Raw genomic sequence first — 22,677 nt, 5'->3', positions numbered from 1 at the left:
CCCCTTCCAATGCTTCGCGCAGGCGCATTATCAGCGCCGCCATTGAGGGACCCATGATCAGGAGCAAAGGGTCGGAGGCTGTCTAACAAATATCTCCAGCTTTTAGTCGCGAGTTCGGCTACAGTTAGAATTTCTGTTACCTGACTTGTTTACTTTTGTTATTTTTCGTGGGCGTGCTTCCTTGACACGCGTCTACCTAGACGGCGAAGGACTGAGGACTTAAAAAAAACCATTTTCTAGAAATAACGGGGGGGTGGAGAATCCGAACCAGCAGCAGCTATAACGAGGCTATAGCGAGCTAGCTTACGTTAGCTAGCGACCTGGCTAACTGCACTCGAACTGAGCTTCGCTCGGCGGTGGGGTGGGGGGGCCGTTTGCCTTACATTATCGTTTGATGGATCCGAGAATTGCCTGGTTTCAGCCAGAACAACTTGGACCCGCTAACAACCTGTGGATGCAGATTTGGGAGACGACACAAGGGTTCGGGTACCTTTATGTAAATAACTGCTACACCGCTGGACCTCAGAACACTTCGAGTTTGAAAACGGCCGTGAACGGGTGGCTGGGAGCCGCACTATCTACTAGCAGAAACGGTAGTACGCTCGACTCAAGCACCGCTGCCGGGGAAGCCAAGACTCAGGTGATGTCTGTCTCTACGGGGGATGGAGACGTAACTGAACAGCGGGACTTTATACCTCTGGACTCCCAAAGCAACCGCAACAACAGGGGCGGTGTCGTCGGTGAAGGAGGGCATCAGCAGCAGGGCTGTGGGGTCACAGTGTTGTATAGGGGCCACGCGGACGGACATCCCAACAAAAGAAAAAGGGAAAATAAAGCTAGCACGTATGGATTTAATTCCAGCTTATTGAACAACTTCAACTCTGGAGGACATGAAGCTTACACTGGCACGCCATGGAAGACCAGGAACTACGCGGACACAGTTGTAGGGTAAGAGTTTGGGTCACATTGGCCCTATTTTGGTAATGATCATATGATCCCACAGCCTCGTAGTGTGATGCTGTGGGCGTTTACTACGTGCTATGCTCTTACATCTTTCCAGCCTTTTCAGACTGACAATCTTCCCCTCGAAAACTTAGTTTTTTAAATTGACAACAACTAGCACAGTATCTCTAGTTTTATTGATTTTTGAGTTTTAGCAGGTCACCAGCTACTTCTATTATCTCCCTGAAAACTGTTGTTTTTAAACTTCTTGAGTTGTAAATTTAGCAAGCAGTTTTTATTTCCCATATTTTACAATATATTCATTATCTCCACTATTGCCAATGAGTTAACAACAGAGAGCCATAGAAAAGAATGGATACAATGTTTTTGAGGGGAGGAAAAATCCATTTGGAATTACAAGATGCTCCAAAATAGACTATGACAGACTTGTTGGAATGTAAATCGAATTGTTCTCCTACTATTCCAAATTTTAACGTTGGCCATTTCTCTTTTTTTATTTTGCTCATTTGTGAGCAGGTCGATGCGTTGATTTCAAAAATACCGTTTAGCATTTAAAATGGTTTTAATTGAAATCAAGGCACAATTATATTCATCAAATGTTGTTTACACATTTAACTACATCAGAGAACAGTGAAAACTGGGACTGAGGACATCATCAAACCAACTTCCCGTTGCATGGTTAGTCTAATTATTTGGAAGCAGAGGTAAATAATGTGTAGTTGGATACATTTAAACTCGTTCCTTTTCTCCTTGTAAGAGATAATACCTAACGAGAAGCTGAAAATCCTTCAGGATGTGACTAAATCGCTGAAACATTTTAAACATCAGCAGTTACAGCTGCTGCTCTTTAAACTGACCATTTGCAGCCACATTTCAGGCCCACAAGTGCTGATTGTTTGCCTTTAAAAGGATGTTTAATACACTACCAGCTTTTTTTCAATGTAAACTGACCTTCATGACCTCAAAAGACATTGCCTTAGACACTGACCTTAAATGTGTTAACAGTGCAAGTCTTAATAATGTTGAATATTAATTTGAAAAGCAACAAATTAGTATATAGAAAAGTACACATTTAGCAGGATATTTTCAATGCAAGTCTAGTCTCATTTTTAAGTAATATGCCAAGTCATCTGGTAAGTGTCATAAAACGATACACAGATAATGTTTTTGTGGCCCTGAATCACAGAGATACTTGGTTGTGTCTGTAATTCTGTAAATCACTTACTGGGATTCATGACTTATAACAGACTATTTATGCTTTTTGGGGAAAATGGTCACTTCTACATTAGATGCGGCTTTCAGAAGCAACATTTGGTTAGGTTGCTGAGACAAAACTTGTAATGTTTACTAACTTTTAATCAACGGGGACTTTTAAGTCATAAATTGGAAGTGAGGTTTTATGGGTGGGGTTCCCTATGTTTCTCTGTGTTGCTTTCCCATTGCCTCCTTTTCTTTTTGACGTGTGTGGACACGCAGAACACTTGAATGTGAAGTTCAGTCTTAGGCTGATTCTCATTTATAGTAATATGGGAGCTCTGTATTTGCACAAGGACATTCCTTTGTGATAAGCTCTGCTAATACCAGAACATGAAGCCCAGAGCTGGGATCAGACTCATCGCCTTTTTTCTAAAAGCATTGTGGTAAATTACCAGAATGTCAAAAAAAGCAACAGATGTGTGGGCATTACATTACTTTTCTACAATATACACACGTAGTTCTAAATTTAGGGGATTAACCGGCTGTGTGTGGGAAGTTTGTCAAGTCAAAACCATTCTCACTACGGTATTTACCCATAGTTTCAGATTTCAATTTTACTACTTATACATTGCAAAAGCACAAAACCAAGTGATTGTGATATCTTTGTGTAAGCTATTTTAGGTGGCCACAACAGCGTAAATAAACCTTGCGCTTGAGAGTTAAAAAGTGCAATCTTATGGTTAAACCTTTTAGATTTTTAATATCTAAAGTAATAACAAATATAGCTGGCTGCAATTTGTATTCTATGTTTGTAATTTTTAAAATTCTCATGGATATGTTTTCTCTGCGCACACATGACAGTGGTTGTTGCTTGTGGTATCTGCAAAAATCATGCAGGGCGGTGAGATGTAGTTAAATCCATTTTTCCATGGGACAGTTTGTACTCTATATTTGGCAATGTGGGTTGGCTAGGGATGTGGAGAAAAGCAGCGCAGTTTATGATGGCAATGGATCAGTGTTTACATGCTCCACACAGCCCCATTTCCACTAAATAAAGCCAACCCTCTTGAGAGACAACTACTAGAGCCTTTTTCCTGTCCAGTGATACTGCGAGTTTAAAGGGACCGTTTTCTTCTAATTTTCTTTCACATCTTTTTGGGTCCTACTTACACTTAACATGGACACAAGCAGTTTGTGTAGCCTGGGAATGCTGTGACCCTTTTTCTGTCTGAGTGAACAGTTTTGTTTAGAATGCCTCATTATCTCCTGTCCCACTAATTTTATAACAAGGACATTGGCTAGTATGGAGTAAACTTTCAAATAATCCTTACAGAACTCTTTCAGAAACCATGTAAATCCTCATTCATTCATCATCATCTTCTTTTACCGTTTATTCCCTTTCGGGGTCACAGGGTTGCCGGAGCCCATCCCGGTAAATCCATGATTTGTAATTCTGTGCTGTCCACATAGGTCTTATAAAAAGCTAGACTAAGGCAGAATACGAATTCGTCCCCTACCCCTCCAATTGAAGGGGCATTTGGAAGGGTAGGGTTGTACGAAATATGTTTTTAAGGGCTAACGCTCGTGACGGAGGTATGCCAAGCCCCGCGCCGTGCGTAGAGAAGACGTGCTTTTTTTCACGTTGGTGTGCTCGGATGCACAGAAGTTTACATTTAAATAATTGCAAGTACTGACTTTTTGTTTTAGCATGACTTCTAAAGTTATAAAAAACAATGTTATGTATTTTCTGAGCGCTAGCAGCTCCACGTTAATGTAGCTTACCAGTGACTAGTGATGATGTCGGAGTGGGAGTCCGAATTGGAATCACCATTTTTCACCAACTCTCAGCATAACAAGCCATTTCTGAAATTCCAATTTAAGAGACCAATGATAAAATAAAATGCACCGGTATATGTCCATGCTAATGACTTGCTTTAGCTCAGTGGAGAGAAATCAGTTGTTTACAAATCAAACGCATGTTTACATGAAAACATGTGTTTACCATACCCTGCGACAGACTGACGACCTGTCCAGGGTGTCCCCTGCCTTCGCCCATAAGTGGCCGGGGTAGGCTCTGGCAGCCCCGTGACCCCGAAAGGGACAAACGGAAGAAAATGAATGAATGAATGTGTTTACTATCTAAACAAGCATGACCAACCCATCAATTTTGGGATGATAATTTTGCTCAGCATTCCTCCTTTTTATTTACTAAGCAAAAAATTTTTTATTATGAAAGCCTTAATAAACGGTATCATTAAAAAACATCAACAATATCAAATTGGTATTAAAATCTAGTTATCATTTTCTTAGGAGTTGTCATGGCCTAAGATCAGCTAGGTCTACAGCTATGTCTAGCTCTTTTAATTTGTAAACACATTTTTGGTCAATATCTTTAAAAGCAAGACTTGACCTCAGTTGTCCAAAAGCCTCTTTCTCTCAAAGGTGACAATTTGCTGAGGTCTTGAAGTCCTGTCCCGATATTCTTCGGTTAACACACCACAGGATCACAGATCTCCACTTCTCTGAGCTTCAACTGTGCTTTAGGGCTGGAGAAAGTATTCTGTTTGTATTTCTGTCAGTTTCCAACTAGTTTAAATGAAGCCGTGTTTTAACGGCTTTTGCACAACATCTGTAATTTGACTTGCATTTATATTGTAAGTGTAAAAGAAAAGCATCTAACTGACTGACTGAACTGAAACTGATTTCAAGTTTTATCTTAAAGTATCACATTTGTTGTTAAAGCTAGTTTACAGTTTCATCTGGGCTTAACTCGGCTAATAAATAAATGTGAAAAAAGCGTCGCAATGGCAGCTGCTGGTGGTAATAAAACTGTCCTTTTAATTCCTTTGGGACACAGCTCAATAAATCTCACACTTAACTCGTTCCCCTTGTCAGTCATTTCCGATTTGAACAGATAACCTTATTTGGAAATTCTGTCTATGAAATGCATATTGTATTTTGAAGAACTAAAACACCCTCCAATAACAGACATGCAGAACTTCCATTATTAGAGCTAAGGTTAATTCCACTTACAGTGACTGACGTCTGTGTTACTCTAGGTTTTTTTTTTTTTTACATTTACTGACTTCAGCAAGTACTGAAAAGATGATGAAAGTAGGGCTTGCTAGTCACACAGTCAAAACTTTCCAAATGACATAGTTCCTCATAAGTCTGCCTTCAGACTGTTGAAGTAATCTTTACATTTTGTCATTTTCATCAGCCTGAGACCTACTGATGTTTGCACTAAAGAACATGTCATTTCTTTCATGGCAGTTTGTGTGCGTCTTTGTAGTGTAGTTGATACTCACTAAAATTGTGCCAAGGCAAGAAGAAGCATTAACTAGAGAGAGACTGTCATTTGTAGATGGGGAAGCTTCCACTGAGAGTTTGTCAAATTCTTAGTAGGGTTAAAAAGTTAAACAGAATAAAACATTGAGCATTTTTTATTTGTTTAAAAATACAATGATTTTCAACTCTTACAGAAAAATGGCAAAAAGACATTTTGAACCCATCCTTAAAGTTGTATTACTAGAATTAATTCATTCAGGTGTAACCTACTGTGCATTTATTATTGTATCTTTAATCACCTAAAAAATATGTTTGTTCTGAAAAACAAGAGATTGTATTTTTGATGCAGAATTTCTGACATACCTTTTTATATTCTTTAAATGCAATAATGGAATAAATGGACTAATTCCATTTTATTGTTTTGTAATTTGTGTAGCTCCTGTGCATCACAGTTTGCACTTTGCAGCTGTTATTTTCTACTCAAACCCATTCGGAAAATATTTTTCCTCAACAATGTTATATCCAAATCATATTTTTCCGTGTTTTCTTAATTTGGGAATTGAGACATTGATCACAAATTGTTGGGAAAGACATTGTCAAAAAGAGTGACCTGTTTTGTAAGACAACGATGAAGGCTGGCAGCCTTCATGCACATGATTTTCAGAAATGAAACACTTAAGACTTTAGGAGCAAAAGGTGTTTTTCTTAGTGGTGTAAAGCCCATTTCAAAGCCAAGTGACCATTTTTAAGTTGGACAATTCACTTGCATAATTCATGTGTGACCAATTTTATCACTATTTTGTGTGCATTTCAGAGCAACAAGAGCTGTTTGGTCATATTGGCCAACAATTGGGGCCCCATTTTGCCAATGAAACATTAATGAACTTGTCATCTGTGAAATGTTGACACCTCTACTTTTTTTGTTGTTGTCTTAAATTTCAAAAAGCTAGGCGTGATGTGGCTTGTTTGTCTCCTGGTAACCATGTCAGCTGGCAAAGCTCTTGGTGGGAGGTTTGACATGTTGATCATGTTCTTTATGCTACATTGCAATTCATTTTAGTATGTAGCCATTTTCACGATCCATAAAAGTTACTACTCAAAGAAAGAAATTAATACATTTTGTCAAAGGGCTGCTATGATTTAGTTGTGAGTTCTAAACATGTCCATTTTCATAAAAGTGGTGTCAGCTTTGATGAGACTTTTACCTGCTGCCAAACTTGACATTTGCAACAAGTCATTTTAGCACCACACCCTTTCCCCCAGTAATGTTAAGCTTTTCCTGCTGTGTGCACCATTAACTGATTTATCAAGATTTATAGGTTTTCACATTAGTTTAAACAGTTTGGATTTTACTTTTGTTTTGTGAATCTTTTGATTATTTCTATAACAAAGGTCAAATTCATTGCCACCATGTAATCTAATACACAAATTTGATATAAAAAGTATGTTTTAGGACCTAGTTCTGTTTTGTCGCTATTTCATATTTGAATCATAAAGTAGAGAATGCTTAATAAAAAGGCTTTCCTTAAGATATATTGAATCACTTGGTAGATAGTGTTATGACAGATGGCAAGACTGTATTATCTACTGAGGGAAATTAACATAAACTATCAATGTGAGGAGTTGTACCTCTTGGTAACTGACTGGCATACGACTCTTGCCTTTGGGAGTACACATCTTCAAGTTATTACATCATTTAGCTTTGATGTTGTGGGGTTGCCTGATAAACATTGCCAAAGGTCCGTGTACTTTCAAGACACGCTGCAAATCCGAGATGTAATGTGATCCATAATGGTGGTGAATGAGTTTGCGTTCGTAGCCTGTTTGCTGTGAAATGAAACCTACTGTGTTGGGAGCTCCCTCTTCCTCTAGCCAACAGAAAATCACATTCCTCACTGTGGCAGCTTGTAAAATGCATGCCTTCAACCTCACACCATTTTCTCACACAATCCATTTGTGTAAGCGGGCCATAATATCAGGACTCTAATTTCACAAGCCTGTACGCATGGCGTGTGATTTTAACAACTAGATGTAAATTTGGGTCTTTTACTGCGGCAAATTGTTGCCCAGCTCTACAGGGATAATATCCTACAATGGAGTTCAACAAATGTATTGCATACGAATACATTTCCTACCCCCTTTTAAACACATTGCCTTTTTTTATAGATAGAATTGCTCCTTTTGTTTTTTGTTTTTTTACAATAAATGAAGATCTCCCTAGAGACTTGCATACCTGCAGTTGGGTTTTACTGAAAGTCTTCTGAAACACATGAAGTCTTCTGGAATAATAGGTGACTGTGTTGGGCAGCTGGGTCAGTATGGGAGAGAAGAGCAGGAGGTGTGGCCAGGGTGTCACTGTAGAGTTTCTTTTCTTCAGAAACATAACTTGTGTGCTGTTTGAGGGCTTTGGAAAAAGAAGGCACATTATTTAAAATCAGATCTGTTGTACAGGAAACTAGGCAAACAATTATTTTCTTTATCAGAATCCACATTTTTGTAACAAATGCATTTTTGGAAACAAGTTGTTATTTCAGGGTATTTGTCTGTGTAGTATTTTTAAGGTATGATATACAGGTTGGGTCATTCATGAATTAAAGGTCACTGGATGAGTTTCTCTTCACACTGTTCTTTTTCCTATAACTTTTGGCAAGGGTGTGTCCTGCAACCTTTGGCTGGCATCTGAACTTTTCCACTATGTAAATGCTGTTTAACTTGACTAGTGCTGGCTTCTTCTGTATGTTCTGTATGTATGCATGTAGTTATGTACTACTGACATGACGTTTTTTATGTTTTACATGTCTTGTCATTGTTTGTAGTCAAAGTTTGGTCTAAAATTAGCAAACCTACAACTTCTTGATTATGTTGCGGCAACAATGTAGTCAAAATGTCTATACAACACACGATTGAAATTGCACTAATTTTGAGAATTATCTATCAGTTAAGGAAATGTAGTCCAAAACAAATGAATCACATTTCTCTTTGAAGTATCAGTCACCCAAACCACCACAGGGCCAAGGCCCTATGTTAGATTAATATGTCACTTTATTTTTATTTTAATCTCAGAGGAGTCATTTTTGTTTCTTGTGCAGTTTTCCCCTCACAAACTTGCGCAGTAGTTGGGTTGGTTAAAATGTCAGCTAGCGTGGGCAAAGCGACCTGTACCAAGGACAGATGTGGCACTCATGTTTAGAAAGCTCTCCCTCTGTCAGTGTATTGTATTAGGATTATCTGCATCATGGAAGAGGTTCCTATGTTTTTTTGGTGACTTTTTAAATTTTTCCTTTAAGTAAATATTTCAAGAATCTGTCAATTTTAATGATGTCTGAGTGTTTTTCTGGACAATCTGCTTATTTCCTGAAAATTCCTTAATCATTAACACTAAACTAACCTGTCTGCCTGTCAGTTGAGCTCCTGTTTACCGCTTTTTATGAACAGCTTGTAAAAATCTGAAAAGGTCTCATCAAGAGCATTTGTACACACAAAATAAATGCATACAATCAGCAGCTAAAATGGTAAATTAGTAATGTATTTCACTGATCTAATGTCATCCAATCATACTATTTTTGAGTCATTGTAACTTAACTTGGTGGTCTATACCAAATTTGCATTTGATGCTTTAAAACAGCTTTTAGGCAAAAGAAAAGAAAATAACTCAAAAATACAAACACCAGGAATACCATACCAGCTCCTCTGAAAGTCAACAGATTTCCATTGTCAGTTAAATTATATCTGATCACTCTGTCATGATTTCATGACTCATGCGTTACATAGACTATGTGGATCTCTTTAGTCTATTTCCCCTTCTTTCCTGCCAAAACCGACTGAAAAAAATAGTGTTTGCTTTGTGTCAGAACCCGTGCTTGATGTTATATTTGTATGTACACATGCTTTCTGTGTCACTGCACTTTCTTTCTTTGCTTCACAGGTTACATGAGGAGATCAAGGATTTCTATGACTACATTTCTCCACGGCCGGAGGAAGAGAAGATGAGATTGGAGGTGGTAGACCGAATCAAAGGAGTAATCCACGATCTGTGGCCCAGCGCCGAGGTACACAGGTCCACACGCATGCCTCTGGTCATCGTCCCAAGCGTGACCTGCTAGCCTCGAATGAATTTATAGAGCAGTGGCATTTCTTTGTAAATGATTACCATCAATTACATTGAGGAGGCTGTATACAGTGATAGTGTATAGAGGAGTCAGTCTGAATCATACAAGGTCAATGGCAGCCAACGTTATCTCTCTGCTGCCACTGCACTCTGGTCATTTTATCAGCACCACTTCAGACTACTTTGATCTGTCTGATGTAGAAACTTGTTTTTCTATAAGCCAAAAATAACTTCTTTTTAGAAAAAAACTACAGGCATATAGTTCTTGACATCTTTGGGCTTTTTTTGTCACATCAGTGGAAGCAGGACTGTAAAAATGAGCTCAATCACACAACTTCATGGCAGTTTGACAAGTCAACCGTTTATTTAAAATGAGCCTATGAATGCATATGTATTTGCAAACAATAATTTAATAAATAACAATATGTCCGTCAACACAATTCCAGAAGTTTCCCATGATGAGACCAACACCTCAGTCACCCGCATCGGTTGCAACATCGTCAGAACTCAGTTCATTCACAAAGCTCTGCAATTAGCTTAGCTCTGGACTTGGCTTCAACCAAGAGTTAATACTACTGTGATGCCGGATGTGGGGAAGAGGTTTTAGACGGTAAAGTAAGGGTTTAGGCTTAAGTCTATTTGTGTGCCGTTGTGTAGGAGGTAAAAAGGGACGGTAATGGATAATTTTAGCCTTGTCTGTTGCATGCAGGTTAGGAGATCAATGGATAAAGAAGAGGTTTGTTGTAAACAAGCTGCCAGTTTTAATTATTGTATCAGTGTACCATGAAGCAAATATTATATGACAGAACCAGCTTTGAAATAGCTTTTTCCTCCAAATATAAGCAATCGTTGCATGAATGTTGTAGTGACAACTTTTCTTCTAACAATAAAAGGGTCAAAGTTTTACATTGAATTGTCTTGTTTTTTTCATATATAAGTATTCAATTATTCATTCAGTAATTTGCTGGTAGTAGTTTTGTCTTTGAGTGGGAACCGTTCGACACTTGATCTTTTCATGGTTACCTTCATCTCTGTGGCAGGTCATTGCTTATTTAGTTCAATGAAAAAGTTTATTTATGATTTTGTTTCTTTTATTTCTTTGTTACTAAATTGTTTTTACTCTTTCATTTTTTTTAATTAAATGTTTTTGTTGTATTTAATTGTGATACAACAGTTAAAATCAACACAGTTAATAGTTTTAAGTATGTTATTACTTTATTTGGTATTGATGTTTTTCTGGGAAGCATTTCTATAAAAGGCAAATGTTACTTTGCTTTTTAAATTTACTTTTGTTGCTTAGCATTTCTTCATTTTTATAATTTGGTTAGGTTAAGGTGTATTTAAAGTTTGAAGGAGATTAAAAAATTACAAAATGAATAAAGTAAAGAATTTTTTTCCCCCTTAAATGAAAATTAAATACTGTTGGTTTATCAACTGTGATTTTTTTCTTTCTTTAGGTTCAGGTGTTTGGGAGTTTCAGCACTGGTCTTTATCTGCCAACAAGGTAAGCGTTGTTGGTTTCTGAATGAATCCATACATTTGAAACTAACTATATTTTTGCTTACCTTTTAATATTAACAAGAGTGGTTGCATGCCGTCTTCTTTATGAGTCTAAAACACGCAAAGTAATGCAGACTGAAGGAAAAAAAGTTTCTTTTATTTTCTTTACTGAAGGGATGCAACTATATGCTTTCCTCCTGGTTCGGTTCAAACCTCAGAGCTTGAGTCACCGTTTTGTTTTGGATATATGATTTGTGTATTACAAAATAACTTTTTTTAATTTGATATCAATGAAAAAAAAGTTCAGTTAGTTTTTATTCAGCCTGTCATAATGTAGAAGACAATAATAAATGCGTATGCAGAAGAGAAATATTTTTTCTCTTTCATGGCATCTGTAGTTTACTGTTAGTCATGCAGTAAAACAGAGGAAATTTAACACGTTTTAGCTTCTTTTCCTGGATGTTGTAGTCAATGAATATTGTAGTTGAGTCACATTCTTGGTAAATTTGGTCAGCTATAGTGAGATTAGGGCCCAAATCCACTTAAAAAGTCAAGCTGAGGTAAAACTGTAGCTTGACCAATGGCACACTGGGAGCAGTTTTGTTAAATGTAGAAAGCACTGGATAGGACTCCTTCTACACCAGGGGTCTCAAACTTGCGGCCCGCTGATTGTTTGCAGCCCCCAAGACGATATTTTGTGGCCCCCGCCTTAATATGAAAGTTTAATGTTAACGCGTCCCGCCCGTCTGTATGAATGACACTTTTTCAGTGTTGTGACGAACTAACCAATCACAGTGGGGTATATGACTCTTGGGGGCGTGACATTGACCGGGCTTGAAAGCAGGGTAACATTTAAGGCAGGACACCTGACAGCCCCCTCCCCGGACCACATTAAGGAGTTCCTTACTTTCCTTTTTAGAACGTATTTATTCGCTCGGGAGATGAAGTCGAATCTGCAGCGAGACTGAAGGAGAACAGGAAGTTGGCGTTGTCCTTAACGTTCAATTTTGTTTTAATATGCCTCTCCCCCTCAGTATGATCTGATTATTATGTCTTTTATATTAATCTCACTGTTTTGTAATGTATGTAGCCTTTTTTTTTAAATCAATAGGTATTTAAAATGATTTTAATTGATCACTCAACTAGAAAAACCGTCAGGACACGTTTCCCATAATGCACCATTTTGTAGTCATTTGGCGGCTTGTGGTCAGCACGGTACAAAATTTCCAGTTGCGTTCGCTTAAGTTGGGCCTTGCTCCCGCCCCTTTCTGGTGATATTTTTGTGATGACTGACAGGTGACGTTGGGGCAAAAACATGTTGCACACCAGGTGATCTGTGCAGCGTTTCGTCCACCTGGGTGATCTCAAACACGCTGATTGTGCATCTTGGCTGCACATATTTGGTGACGCCAACATAAATTTCCATCCGCTTTTGAGCTTTTCTCTGATCTCAGGTATTGGTAATGATTGTTCTGATCTCCAGTAAACAGCACCCGTTCTTTTAGGAACCACGGTTTGAATTCAGTATAAAACTATAGGAATGTTTGACCGGCTGCTCTACAATAACTTGTGACTAGGGTTTAAATGCGCTAAAAGTCATAAGAAAGAAAATCTAAAAATGGTCACTGAATTTTGTTTTACCTTTACTGATTTGTGGTTTAAAGAGTAAACTTTAAAATAAAAAAATTCAACATAGACTCAAAATTGGGAGCACATACTCTCTGACTTCTCCACCTTAAATTTCAATAAGCCAAAGTACAGTCCAGATTTACTGACGATCATCTTGGATCACACTGAGGGTCTCAGCTGTTTGGGAGGAAGTGCTGCCAAGTGTCCGGCAGTGAGAAGTAGACAGAGGAGCCGTGTACAGAAGAACCCATTGATGGACGTTACAGAACTGTAAAAAGTCTTCTTATGGGTTTAATAGTTATAATTCAACAGTGTTAACTGAAGTGTGTTAAAAAGGACATTCTAAATAAACAGAAATGTTTTATTGATTTATTTACTTATTGATTTTTTATTCACGTATTTCATTTGAATGAGAGTTTTAAAAGGACATTTTGTACAGAAAACAGTTAATAATAGAGTATAGTTAATAGTATAGTATATGTTCCATAAAAATTTGTCTCTTACACTCACAAGTTGCGTGTGTGTGAAGTTGCGGCCCTCCCATAGCTAGACCCTGCCTTCTGTGGCCCCCAGGTAAATTGAGTTTGAGACCCCTGTAGTACACAAGAAGTGTGCATGTGGCAGCAAAGACACTGCCGTGTTCAATGGCTTCTGCTACACCTTGCAAATGCGTTCAGTACCCCTAAACAGGGAAACATGTTCGTCTCCGCCTCATTTGACGGAATTGTAAACACAAGGATACTGCAGCCACAGTGGTGCATTCACTGCAACACTGCAACCCCCCCGAAGAAAAAAACACTGAGTAAAGCTGCATCTAGGGTTGTGCCGATGGACGATATCATCGTCCATCGTGATGGGTGACTGACATCCCGATGGAGAGACCACCATCGTGATGCCACGCCCCCGCCACGTTGCGCGTCGACACCATAAGCCGCGGTTACATGTACAAAATATCTTGATGGGATCAATGGTCAGATTAGAATCCAACCGTGTACATGGGCCCAGAAAAATGTTTTCAGAATATAAAAACGTTCACTAAGGTCACACTTTCCGTCGGAATAAATCATTCGCACATGCGCAGTAGGGTTTGAAAACCGGAAGGATATAAATTCCGCCGAGCGGCTTTTTTTTTTCAAACTTTATTGAATGTAACAATTCAATACAAAACAATGTTAACAGCGCCGAGCGGCTATATACATTGACATGTCAGCTCGGTAAAATACGAGATGATCTTCTAAACGTGCTTTTAATAATGTTACGGTTATTATGAAACACCTGTTCGCTCATCATTTGAATTTTAATCCGTGTGGTCAGTGCTTTTTCTGAACGAAGCCAGGATTAGCCGTATGCTAACACGGGCTAACAACATTAGCTTTGGGTGGTGCTGCTCGCTGGCTGCACGTAAACATGTAAGAATAACATCAGCCTTTATTTAGTCGGGACACGACTGGAAACACAAATCCGCGTGATTGTTTGAATGTTTTCTAAGGACTGAGCGACATTTCTGCTTTGATGCTCAAACCGCTGTGTGTGCTGACGATCCGAGCTGTGCTCAGACAAACACTTTTAGACCCGGTTCTGAGTTCGGTTGCTTGTACCCCTAGAGCTGCGGGACGGATCGCAGTCTTAAATCTCCCACACATAGCGCTCATGTAACAAAGCACCACCCCCCCCCCCCCCTTCCCCTCAAACACAAAGCTGTAAGTCCGCGCTCCGCCGGTCCACTTCACTAGCGAAGTGCGGGAGCGGACTACTTCTTTTCTATTTTGTTTGTTACTTTTTTTGTTAAAGTCACTTCCCTCAGTTTATACGGGATCATCGCGGATTAGTCATTAGTTGGAAAATAAAACTAAAAAAACGAATAGCAGTTATATAAGAACGAAAAATGTAAAAATACCCCCCCCCCCCCCCCCCCCCGACGATGTCATCGTCCATCCCGATGGTTGACAGCAAACATCGTCAACGGCCAATTTAAGGGACATCGCCCAACCCTAGCTGCATCTAAAAAAAAAAAAACCTTCACTCCCAGGCTTCCAGGTTTAAATGTTAACATGAAGTTTGCCCTTAATGTTAAATGCATCAATAAAAAATGGGCTTTACACCTGAAGACTAATATAACTTGATCCCACCCGTACTACAAGCAGTTTAGGCCCTTTCAGAAGGTAGTGTGTCGGCACGGAAGGGAAAGGGCAATCTAACCTGTTATCATTCGCAGTACCGTGAATGTTTTGTTTTACTGTGCTCTCACTGAGTGGATGTTAGTCTGATTTCAATTGAGGAGGATGTTGATGAGGAGTCTTCAGGACTCTTGACATCATTCTGGCCCACTATTTAGACCTGTTTGCAGTTGACTGCATGGTGTGCTGTTCTTACTATAGAAATGTGTTTATTAATCTCTTCAAGGTTACCAAGTCCACAAGATCTTTACTGTGCAATCTAACCATCGGTTCTGCCTTTTTAGAATTCCATTTAGTGAACACACTGGAGATATTGTTGATTAATTTGATGCTTTCGGCCCTTCCTGTTTATTAGAAGCTACTCATTTCCCATAACAGAACAGTCTGCAGTTATCCGAAGGCTTGTAATAAATAAAGGTCCCAAGTTACAGAGATATATTTATGTTAAAGGTATTACATGGAAGAAGCACTTTTTAAAATTTATCCTTCTTCCCAAATATTATTCACTAAAGTTGGATTGGTGAACAATTATTTATTAAGCTTACATTATGAAAGTATTCCACAGTTATTTCAGATGCAAAATGTTTTCTAGATTTTATCCTGAGATTTCTTTTAAATGTAAGATAAATGACCATACCATAGGTTCGCTGTGTGAAATGTTTGTTATTCAAACAAAAAAAAACCATAATTTTTCTTTTTCTTTACTCACCAGTGACATTGACCTGGTAGTTTTCGGTAAGTGGGAGACTCTCCCGCTTTGGACGTTGGAAGAGGCTCTTCGGAAGAGAAATGTTGCGGATAAGAGCGCGATTAAGGTCTTGGATAAAGCAACGGTAAAACTGAACTCACCCAAAGACTCATATTTGTATTGATTGATTCTTAATGCATGTTTTTATTTTTAAGTATATTTTTATTAAGTTTTTAAGTGGCAGAAAGTAAATAAAGTTTGAATTTTAAAACCGGTAGTTTAATTGATTTTAGTGCTGGGATTTTCTTTTAAATATAATTTTTACCACTCATTTCATCAAATTAATGCTCTTTTATGTGAAGCAGTAATTTAGACTTTAAAATTGTAATGTAAATGAAATGCCTGTTCAAGATTTTGTTTATATTTTATGAAGTTTATTTTAATTGAGCACTTGTCAGAGTCTGTGTCAGGACTAATTCTGCTTTTTTTTTAGGTTCCCATCATTAAACTGACTGACTCTGTCACTGAAGTCAAAGTGGACATCAGCTTCAACGTGGAAAGTGGCGTCAAAGCTGCTCGGCTCATCAAGGAATTCAAAGAGGTGACCTAAAGTTTACAGAAAGAGAGCAAGAAATCTTAATGCATGACAAAAATGATTTATTAGTTTTGAAAAAAATGTAAGGCATTTAATTAAAATTAGGAATATAGACTACCATGTTTTTATTTTTGAAGTGTGTCCCTTAAACCTTTAGCTGATCCAGAGTCTTTAATCTCCCTTCATTGCAGAAGTACCCCGTGTTGCCTTACCTGGTTCTGGTGCTGAAGCAGTTTCTTCTACAAAGAGACCTTAATGAGGTTTTTACCGGGGGCATCGGCTCCTACAGTCTCTTTCTCATGGCTGTCAGCTTCCTGCAGGTTAGTTCAGCAAGCAACGCTTCGGAAGCGATGACGGTTTCCTCAGCATCAGTGTTTCATCACCAGAATGAAAATGTGTCCTGAAGCTGCTTAAAAACAAGATTTTCTGTGTTTTAAAGATTTGGTTTTTTTTCCAACCTAAAAAAAACGGCAACACCGAAAATGTCAGAATATGGCTGCAAAATATGACCCAGGGTCTTGCAGAAACACTGATTACTGTCCTGACATTAAGTCTAAATCCGTTTCTTTGTTTGTAGCTTCACTTCAGGGAGGACGTGTGCAGCCCCAACATCAACATCGGTGTGCTGCTGATTGAATTCTTCGAACTGTACGGTCGCCACTTCAACTACCTGAAAACGGGCATCCGGATAAAAGACGGCGGTTCTTATGTGGCCAAAGATGAGGTCCAGAAGAACATGATGGATGGATACAGGCCGTCTATGCTCTACATTGAGGACCCTCTGCAGCCAGGTGATACTGTTAACAACAAACACACGTTTGAAATAGGAATCTGGGTATTAAAGCAGCGTGTTTGTTGTTTCTTTGTGCCACATAGACAATGATGTCGGCAGGAGCTCCTACGGTGCCATGCAGGTGAAGCAGGCCTTTGAATACGCCTTTGTGGTGCTCCACCATGCTGTATCACAGATTGCCAAGTGCTATCCCAATAACGAAAGTGAGAGGTAAGGAGAGCGATGTTATTGTGGTCTTTGTAGAGACTAGCTGTTAGTTGACTCAAACTAAGACGTGTTTAACTCGATTCCTTCATTGTAGCATACTTGGCCGGATAATCCGGGTGACCAAGGAAGTGGACGAGTACAGGGAATGGATCCGAAATAACTGGGGCAACTCATCGCAGATTGATCTGCCTCTTAATAGTAGGTTTATACTTTTTTGAAACTTTATTTACTTTTTGTCACAGTAAAGACATCAGCTGCTTCTCTTTGTAGAAAACGATGTGAAGCTGTTGGATCCCCAGCAGCTGGATGAGCGCAACAACAACGTTCCAGACGACGAGGTGGTTGTTGTTCTGCCACTAGCTCCTCGCAGCAAAACGTTCTCCAACACGTCGTCTCCACCCCCCTCCCTGCGTTCGTCTCACTCCTCCTCCCCTCTGTCCCCGCCATCCACGTCCCCAACGTCTACCTCCAGCGATGCGGTGAGTTACCTGAGCTGCACACGGAACTCCAGGTGTGTTAAAGGGGGATTTCGTTAATAGGAAAAACGGTTTTCTCCAGGACTCTGACGGCACACCGTGTAAGACGGCCAAGCAGCAGCCCGGTCGAGGCCCTGGCACTCTCAGAGAAAAGCCGGCTGTGGCCACTAATCACCGCACACAGAATCAATCTACCATCACTCCAACCACAGGCAACAAAGGAGGAAAGGTGTGCTCAGCGTAAACCCAGTTTAATAACCATACGTGCTGGTGGTTTGATCATATATATTAAATATTATGTTTCAAATTTCCAGGCCCGGATGTCTCGTGCCCACCACAATAATGGTCACCAAGGGCAGCAGAACTCAACCAAAACCACAAATAATCCTAAAAACAAGCTGGTTCACCAGGGCAATAGCAAGAAGAGGAAAAATGTACGGGACTCCACACAAGAGGATCTCTACAGATAGGGGTTACTTTGTTCTGCAACTCCTCCAACCCCTCGATACCTTCTTCTCATAAAGGTTTTACTTCTCCCTCTGGATGTTATTGGTGGTTTCAGAACACCTGAGGACTCCGGTGACCCTTTTCAGGGTGACAAATATTGCTTTCTTACTGAGGAAAAACAAAAAAAAACCTTATTGGCAGTGGGAACCATATTTTTGGACCTAAACTGTAACTAAGAGTGAATACTCCATTGCTTCCCATCGGCTTCATTTATGGAGCCCTTTTAATTCCCGCAGCCAGGCTCCTGCACCCCCTGCTGTTCAGGACGAGGCCAGGACCAAGCACCTGGAACTGACTCTGCTCCGGAGCAAAAACCTGGAACTGCAAACCAGATCACCAATTTGATTTTCCCGCCCTCACAAAAAAAAAGAAAAAAAATGAGGAAAAAGACAAAAAAAAATATTTTAATGTACAAAAAAGGAAAAATGTCAAACACTTATACAATTTTTTTATGATGCTACTTACAAATGCAATCAGTGAGAGTGGGAATTAAGTTATGCATGATATTTTTCTTCTGTTGAATTTCTCTGTGAATCCGTTTTGTCGAGTTCTACAAAAACATTTGTACAATGCTTAAAGAAAATTGTTGCACATATGAGGAGACAAGAAAAAAAAACGATTTCATAGGACCTTTTTACGACCTCACTGGATAAAAGTCACTTAAACACACGCGACGCGTCTTATGACGGCTGCTGTTTGGACCAATCAGCAGCTGGTTCGGGTCCCCATTGCCAACAGAAATCATCAGCATTTATTTTTACTTCAGGTTCATCTGAGCGTGTTGACAGCTAGCTTTGAGTGAGGCAGAGCTCACACCACCCACCCATAGATAACAGAAATGAGCTTTGTACTCTTTAAGTAGCACAACCACATCAGTATAGAAGCTTGAAGGTCGAAACCTATTGGTGGTGGTAATGATTTTATTAAAAATCCTAAACTTGAAATGTGTTAGCAATTGGTCTGTGGGAGATAATCTGTTTATTTAGGAATTTACCAACTGCAGAATCATTTGTATTTGTTAAATGTATTTATTTTTTTATTAATTACATGGACATAGTACGGATAAATGTATTATTAATATTGTATCTCATATCTGAGTCCTATATTTTAAGATGGGATCATTTGGAGCTGAGGTTGGATAGAAAAAGATATATTCAGGAACAGGTAAAAATGATCTTTTTATTCGTTCTACTAGTTGAGTGACCAAGTTACCTTTGAAAATTGAAGAGACCATTTTATAAGCACGTGGAATCCTTTTTGCTTTACTATTAGGCAGGTCTACTTACTCAAAAAGGGATTTTTGTTCTTTTCTTGGTAGCTTTGTTGTACCTATCTTGGGTAAAAAAAACGGTCACAACAAACATCTCAAGTGTTGCAGTACAACAACTGGCCTGTAGATGGAGCCCTTGTTCCATGTTTATACGGCACGTGGCTGGTTAAGATCAGTGATTGACTGTTATTACGCTCATTTTTCCACTTAGTTGGCTTTTTTGCACACAGAAAACCTGTTAAGATTAATAAATATCAGAGGGAGCAGCACACCAAAGCACAGTTGAAATTACTCAAAAGTTACCCGCAGTTATTCAACTAGCCAGCAAAAGCAGGAAAAAAAACCCACATTTAGAGGCTGTTAAATGAGAAAATATAAGTTGGTTAAAATACCCACTCCACATTCACCAGTGTGACTGTTATGCTTGACGGATAAAATGGTAAAATGAACCCTGGCCACTTGTTTTAACCACAAAATAAGGCTTTGAACCCAGACTGTACTGATTGGAATTCCTCTGCAGCTATTCAAATTCATGCAATAAAACATTACCATCTCTCTGCGCGTCTGGACCTGTCTGCTTCTGCTCTGCCTTTGTGCTCCGACTTGTTTCGCTTCGTTGGAAGCGAAGTTTACGTCGCCTTGTGACGCACGTGCACACAAAAGTTGTGCGTTACAAAGACAAAGTGTTGTAATGACCCGAGGAAGACATGGAGGAGGCGCGCTCACGCTCAGTTCTAGAGCGCGCAGAGACTCTCGGAGAGGAGGTGCGGGACCGTAGAGCCGATGCCAGCTCCCGCCGGCTGCTCGTGTTGGCTTATTTACACCTGGAGTTGAACAACTTTAACCTGCCAGGTAAGATCCGGAAGCTGGTTGATTCAAGTGGTGGGTATTGCGTCCGGAATGAAGCCGGGTGTTATCATTCCGTTTACGCACGGTTTAACGGCAGCAAACCAGTCCAAGACGACCTGGTGTGCAGTTTTACCATAAAATGAAGGGATTTAGACAACATTTTTTGCTATTTCAATCCTATTTTCGGCTTGATGCACCAATTTACGCAGAGGGTAAAGTTACCCAATTGTATGACATGCCGAGACAGACAACGAGATGGTTGGAAGAATTTAGCTTCCGCTGAGTTTGAGATTCTAATCATCTAATTCAAGTGTTTTTTTTGTTTTTGTTTGTTTCTGTTAGAATATATCAGAGAGGCTCTCACTCATCGCAGGTGAAACCATTCAAATTGGCTTTTCAACTGACTGGTTTCCCTTAAGGTGTTCTAGAAAATGCGCATCCATAATTGCAGGTTATTTTTATGTTAGCCAGTTTGTCCCAATTTTTATTCTTAAAAACAAGTTTGTGTAGATCACTATTAATGCAAGTTAATTGAAGCAGTTATTTTGAAAAGCAGTAAACTGGAGTGTCGATGCTGTTTTAAACCAGCGACTTGATTTTGACCTACCCCCCAACCCCCCCCAAATAAAAAATAAAAGCTGCTTTGAAAGAGTTAAACTCATAATCAAATCTTTTCCTCATCCTCATGGGTTTACTACTTTTCCAACGGTGCTCTTACATTTTCCCTTTCAGGAAATATGTTGGACTATACTTTGACATGGTTAGTCTTTGTTCTAAACCACGCACCGCTTAAACCTACCGTAGTTGAGCAAATTTGACTTTACTGAGGCCGTCCCATCTTTAAGCAGTAAGTATTGAACCCATGCAAGACCCTGATGAGATGAGACCTGAAGACGTGGCCATGCATGGATGTGGTCCTGCACATTATGCACGTCATTATGCCACAGTGGGTGTTGGGTCATGCATCTGTTGTCAGCTTGAATGCATTCGGTGCTCGTATGCATTTAAGAGTTTGACGTTAACCTTTCCCTGGCGAAAGCAGCAATTCTGTGAATGACATGCATTTGAGTTTTTTCAATTTATTTTTTGGGGTTTTATTCTTGCTGTCAGAAAATCTCCACCAGCTTCAATTGTTTTTTTTTAATGTTTTGCAAAGTTTAAAGAACAGTGTTAAATCAAGGGTTTAAGTTGAGCGCATGTGGAGTCTTAATGTCAGATTCTGCATGAGCACAACAGACAGACAATTCATAAACATGAGAGATATTGATGATTAAATGACAAATCCCTTTGTCAGTTCTTGCTATGCAGTTTAGAAAGTACTTTTTGTTCCCCATCTAGCATCAAAAGCTAAATCCAAACACCCTGTCTTTGTGCAAAAAATGAAAACCGCAGAAGTTTTGTTTCACCTATTGGATCGGGATAGTGTTTTGAAACTGAGACCCTCTCCTGAAAAGCTACAGTGCACCTCGTCACATGAACATCGGCATCTATCGTTTGTTTCTGATGCAGTAATGATCCTCATTTTGACACGAGGGAACCTTGTTGGAATTGTGCACACTATGATATTAATTTTACACTTTGGTGGATCCAAACAGGGACCATCTGTTGAGGATAACGCAGTCTAAACACGCATGCAGAGAAAAGCCTCCAACTAAGAGCGTTCAGAGTGACGCCAGAGTCTACTTTGCTTCATTTTTGCTTCGTGAGAAGTCTTTTAATAACTGGTGGTGGAGTTGTTTTGTGTTTTCATTTTCCCTTTGTAAGACCGTGTGAGCTGGCCGTGTAGAAAAGCAGCTTCAGAGGGTTTAAGCTATTTCAGGGGAGTTTGTTGGCGAGAGATTCAAGAGAGAACATGAAGGACTGCTGCAGAGCAATTAGTTTGAGGTGTTTTGTACTCATGATGTCATGTTTTTTTTAGCTTCCTTGGCTTTGTTTGTCTAAAGGAAAATTGTCCTGAGTTTTATTCAGTTGCAGCTTTTGTTTTTCAAAACTATCAAGGATATTTTTCCTTTTTTTTTTTTTTAAATAAAAGATCCTTACCGGTACTTATTGCAATCCTTTAGGAGGAGCTGTTCATGTCAGAGACTTTCTCTTCTTTTCTTTAACTTTTAAAACTTGTTTGTAAAGCTCCAAATGTTGCTTTTTCTCGTTCTGACCTTGGCGTGACCATGCTTTGGATGTTTGCCTCTGGGAATATTGGTAACTTTCTTGAATGTTTTCCACTTGTTAATAACTATTCTCCCTATGGAATGATGAACTCTTAGTTATTTGGCTTTCTAATTTTTCCCAGACTGAAGGCCAGTAAGAGTTCCATCTCTAAAAAGCATTACCATTGTCCATTTATTGATGAGGATGTGTTTACAGTAAAATTTGAAACCAATATTTTTTTCTCCCAGTAATTAGCACCATGTTTAGAGTCTTTTTTTTCCT

The 22,677-nt window shown here is 39.2% G+C and overlaps 2 protein-coding genes across 4 annotated transcripts in view; both read left to right on the top strand.

Annotated features, from left to right (window-relative positions):
* Nucleotides 1-16: 16 nt before the first annotated feature.
* Nucleotides 17-19,955, top strand: tent4b (terminal nucleotidyltransferase 4B). Its single transcript, XM_004067495.5, has 12 exons — nucleotides 17-948; nucleotides 9,374-9,497; nucleotides 11,014-11,060; nucleotides 15,575-15,695; nucleotides 16,044-16,151; nucleotides 16,337-16,465; nucleotides 16,723-16,936; nucleotides 17,022-17,148; nucleotides 17,240-17,343; nucleotides 17,416-17,624; nucleotides 17,704-17,850; nucleotides 17,936-19,955. Exons 1-12 carry the CDS (start codon nucleotides 395-397, stop codon nucleotides 18,089-18,091), a joined length of 2,040 nt encoding a protein of 679 aa, XP_004067543.1. The 5' UTR covers nucleotides 17-394; the 3' UTR covers nucleotides 18,092-19,955.
* Nucleotide 19,956: 1 nt separating this feature from the next.
* adcy7 (adenylate cyclase 7) overlaps nucleotides 19,957-22,677 on the top strand; it is a 59,945-nt gene continuing 57,224 nt past the window's right edge. For 2 of the 3 annotated variants that reach the window (XM_011493651.4, XM_011493645.4), the window contains exon 1: nucleotides 19,957-20,250. The gene's annotated coding sequence lies outside the window, so the exon portion shown is untranslated. The remainder of the gene's footprint in view (nucleotides 20,251-22,677) is intronic. The other variant, XM_078945320.1, reaches the window with a different exon arrangement.

The sequence above is a fragment of the Oryzias latipes genome, chromosome 3 (assembly GCF_053564925.1).
Source record: "Oryzias latipes strain Hd-rR chromosome 3, Olatipes_Hd-rR_3.1".
In the NCBI taxonomy this organism is placed as follows: domain Eukaryota; kingdom Metazoa; phylum Chordata; class Actinopteri; order Beloniformes; family Adrianichthyidae; genus Oryzias; species Oryzias latipes.
This window is presented reverse-complemented; position numbering and strand designations above follow the sequence as displayed.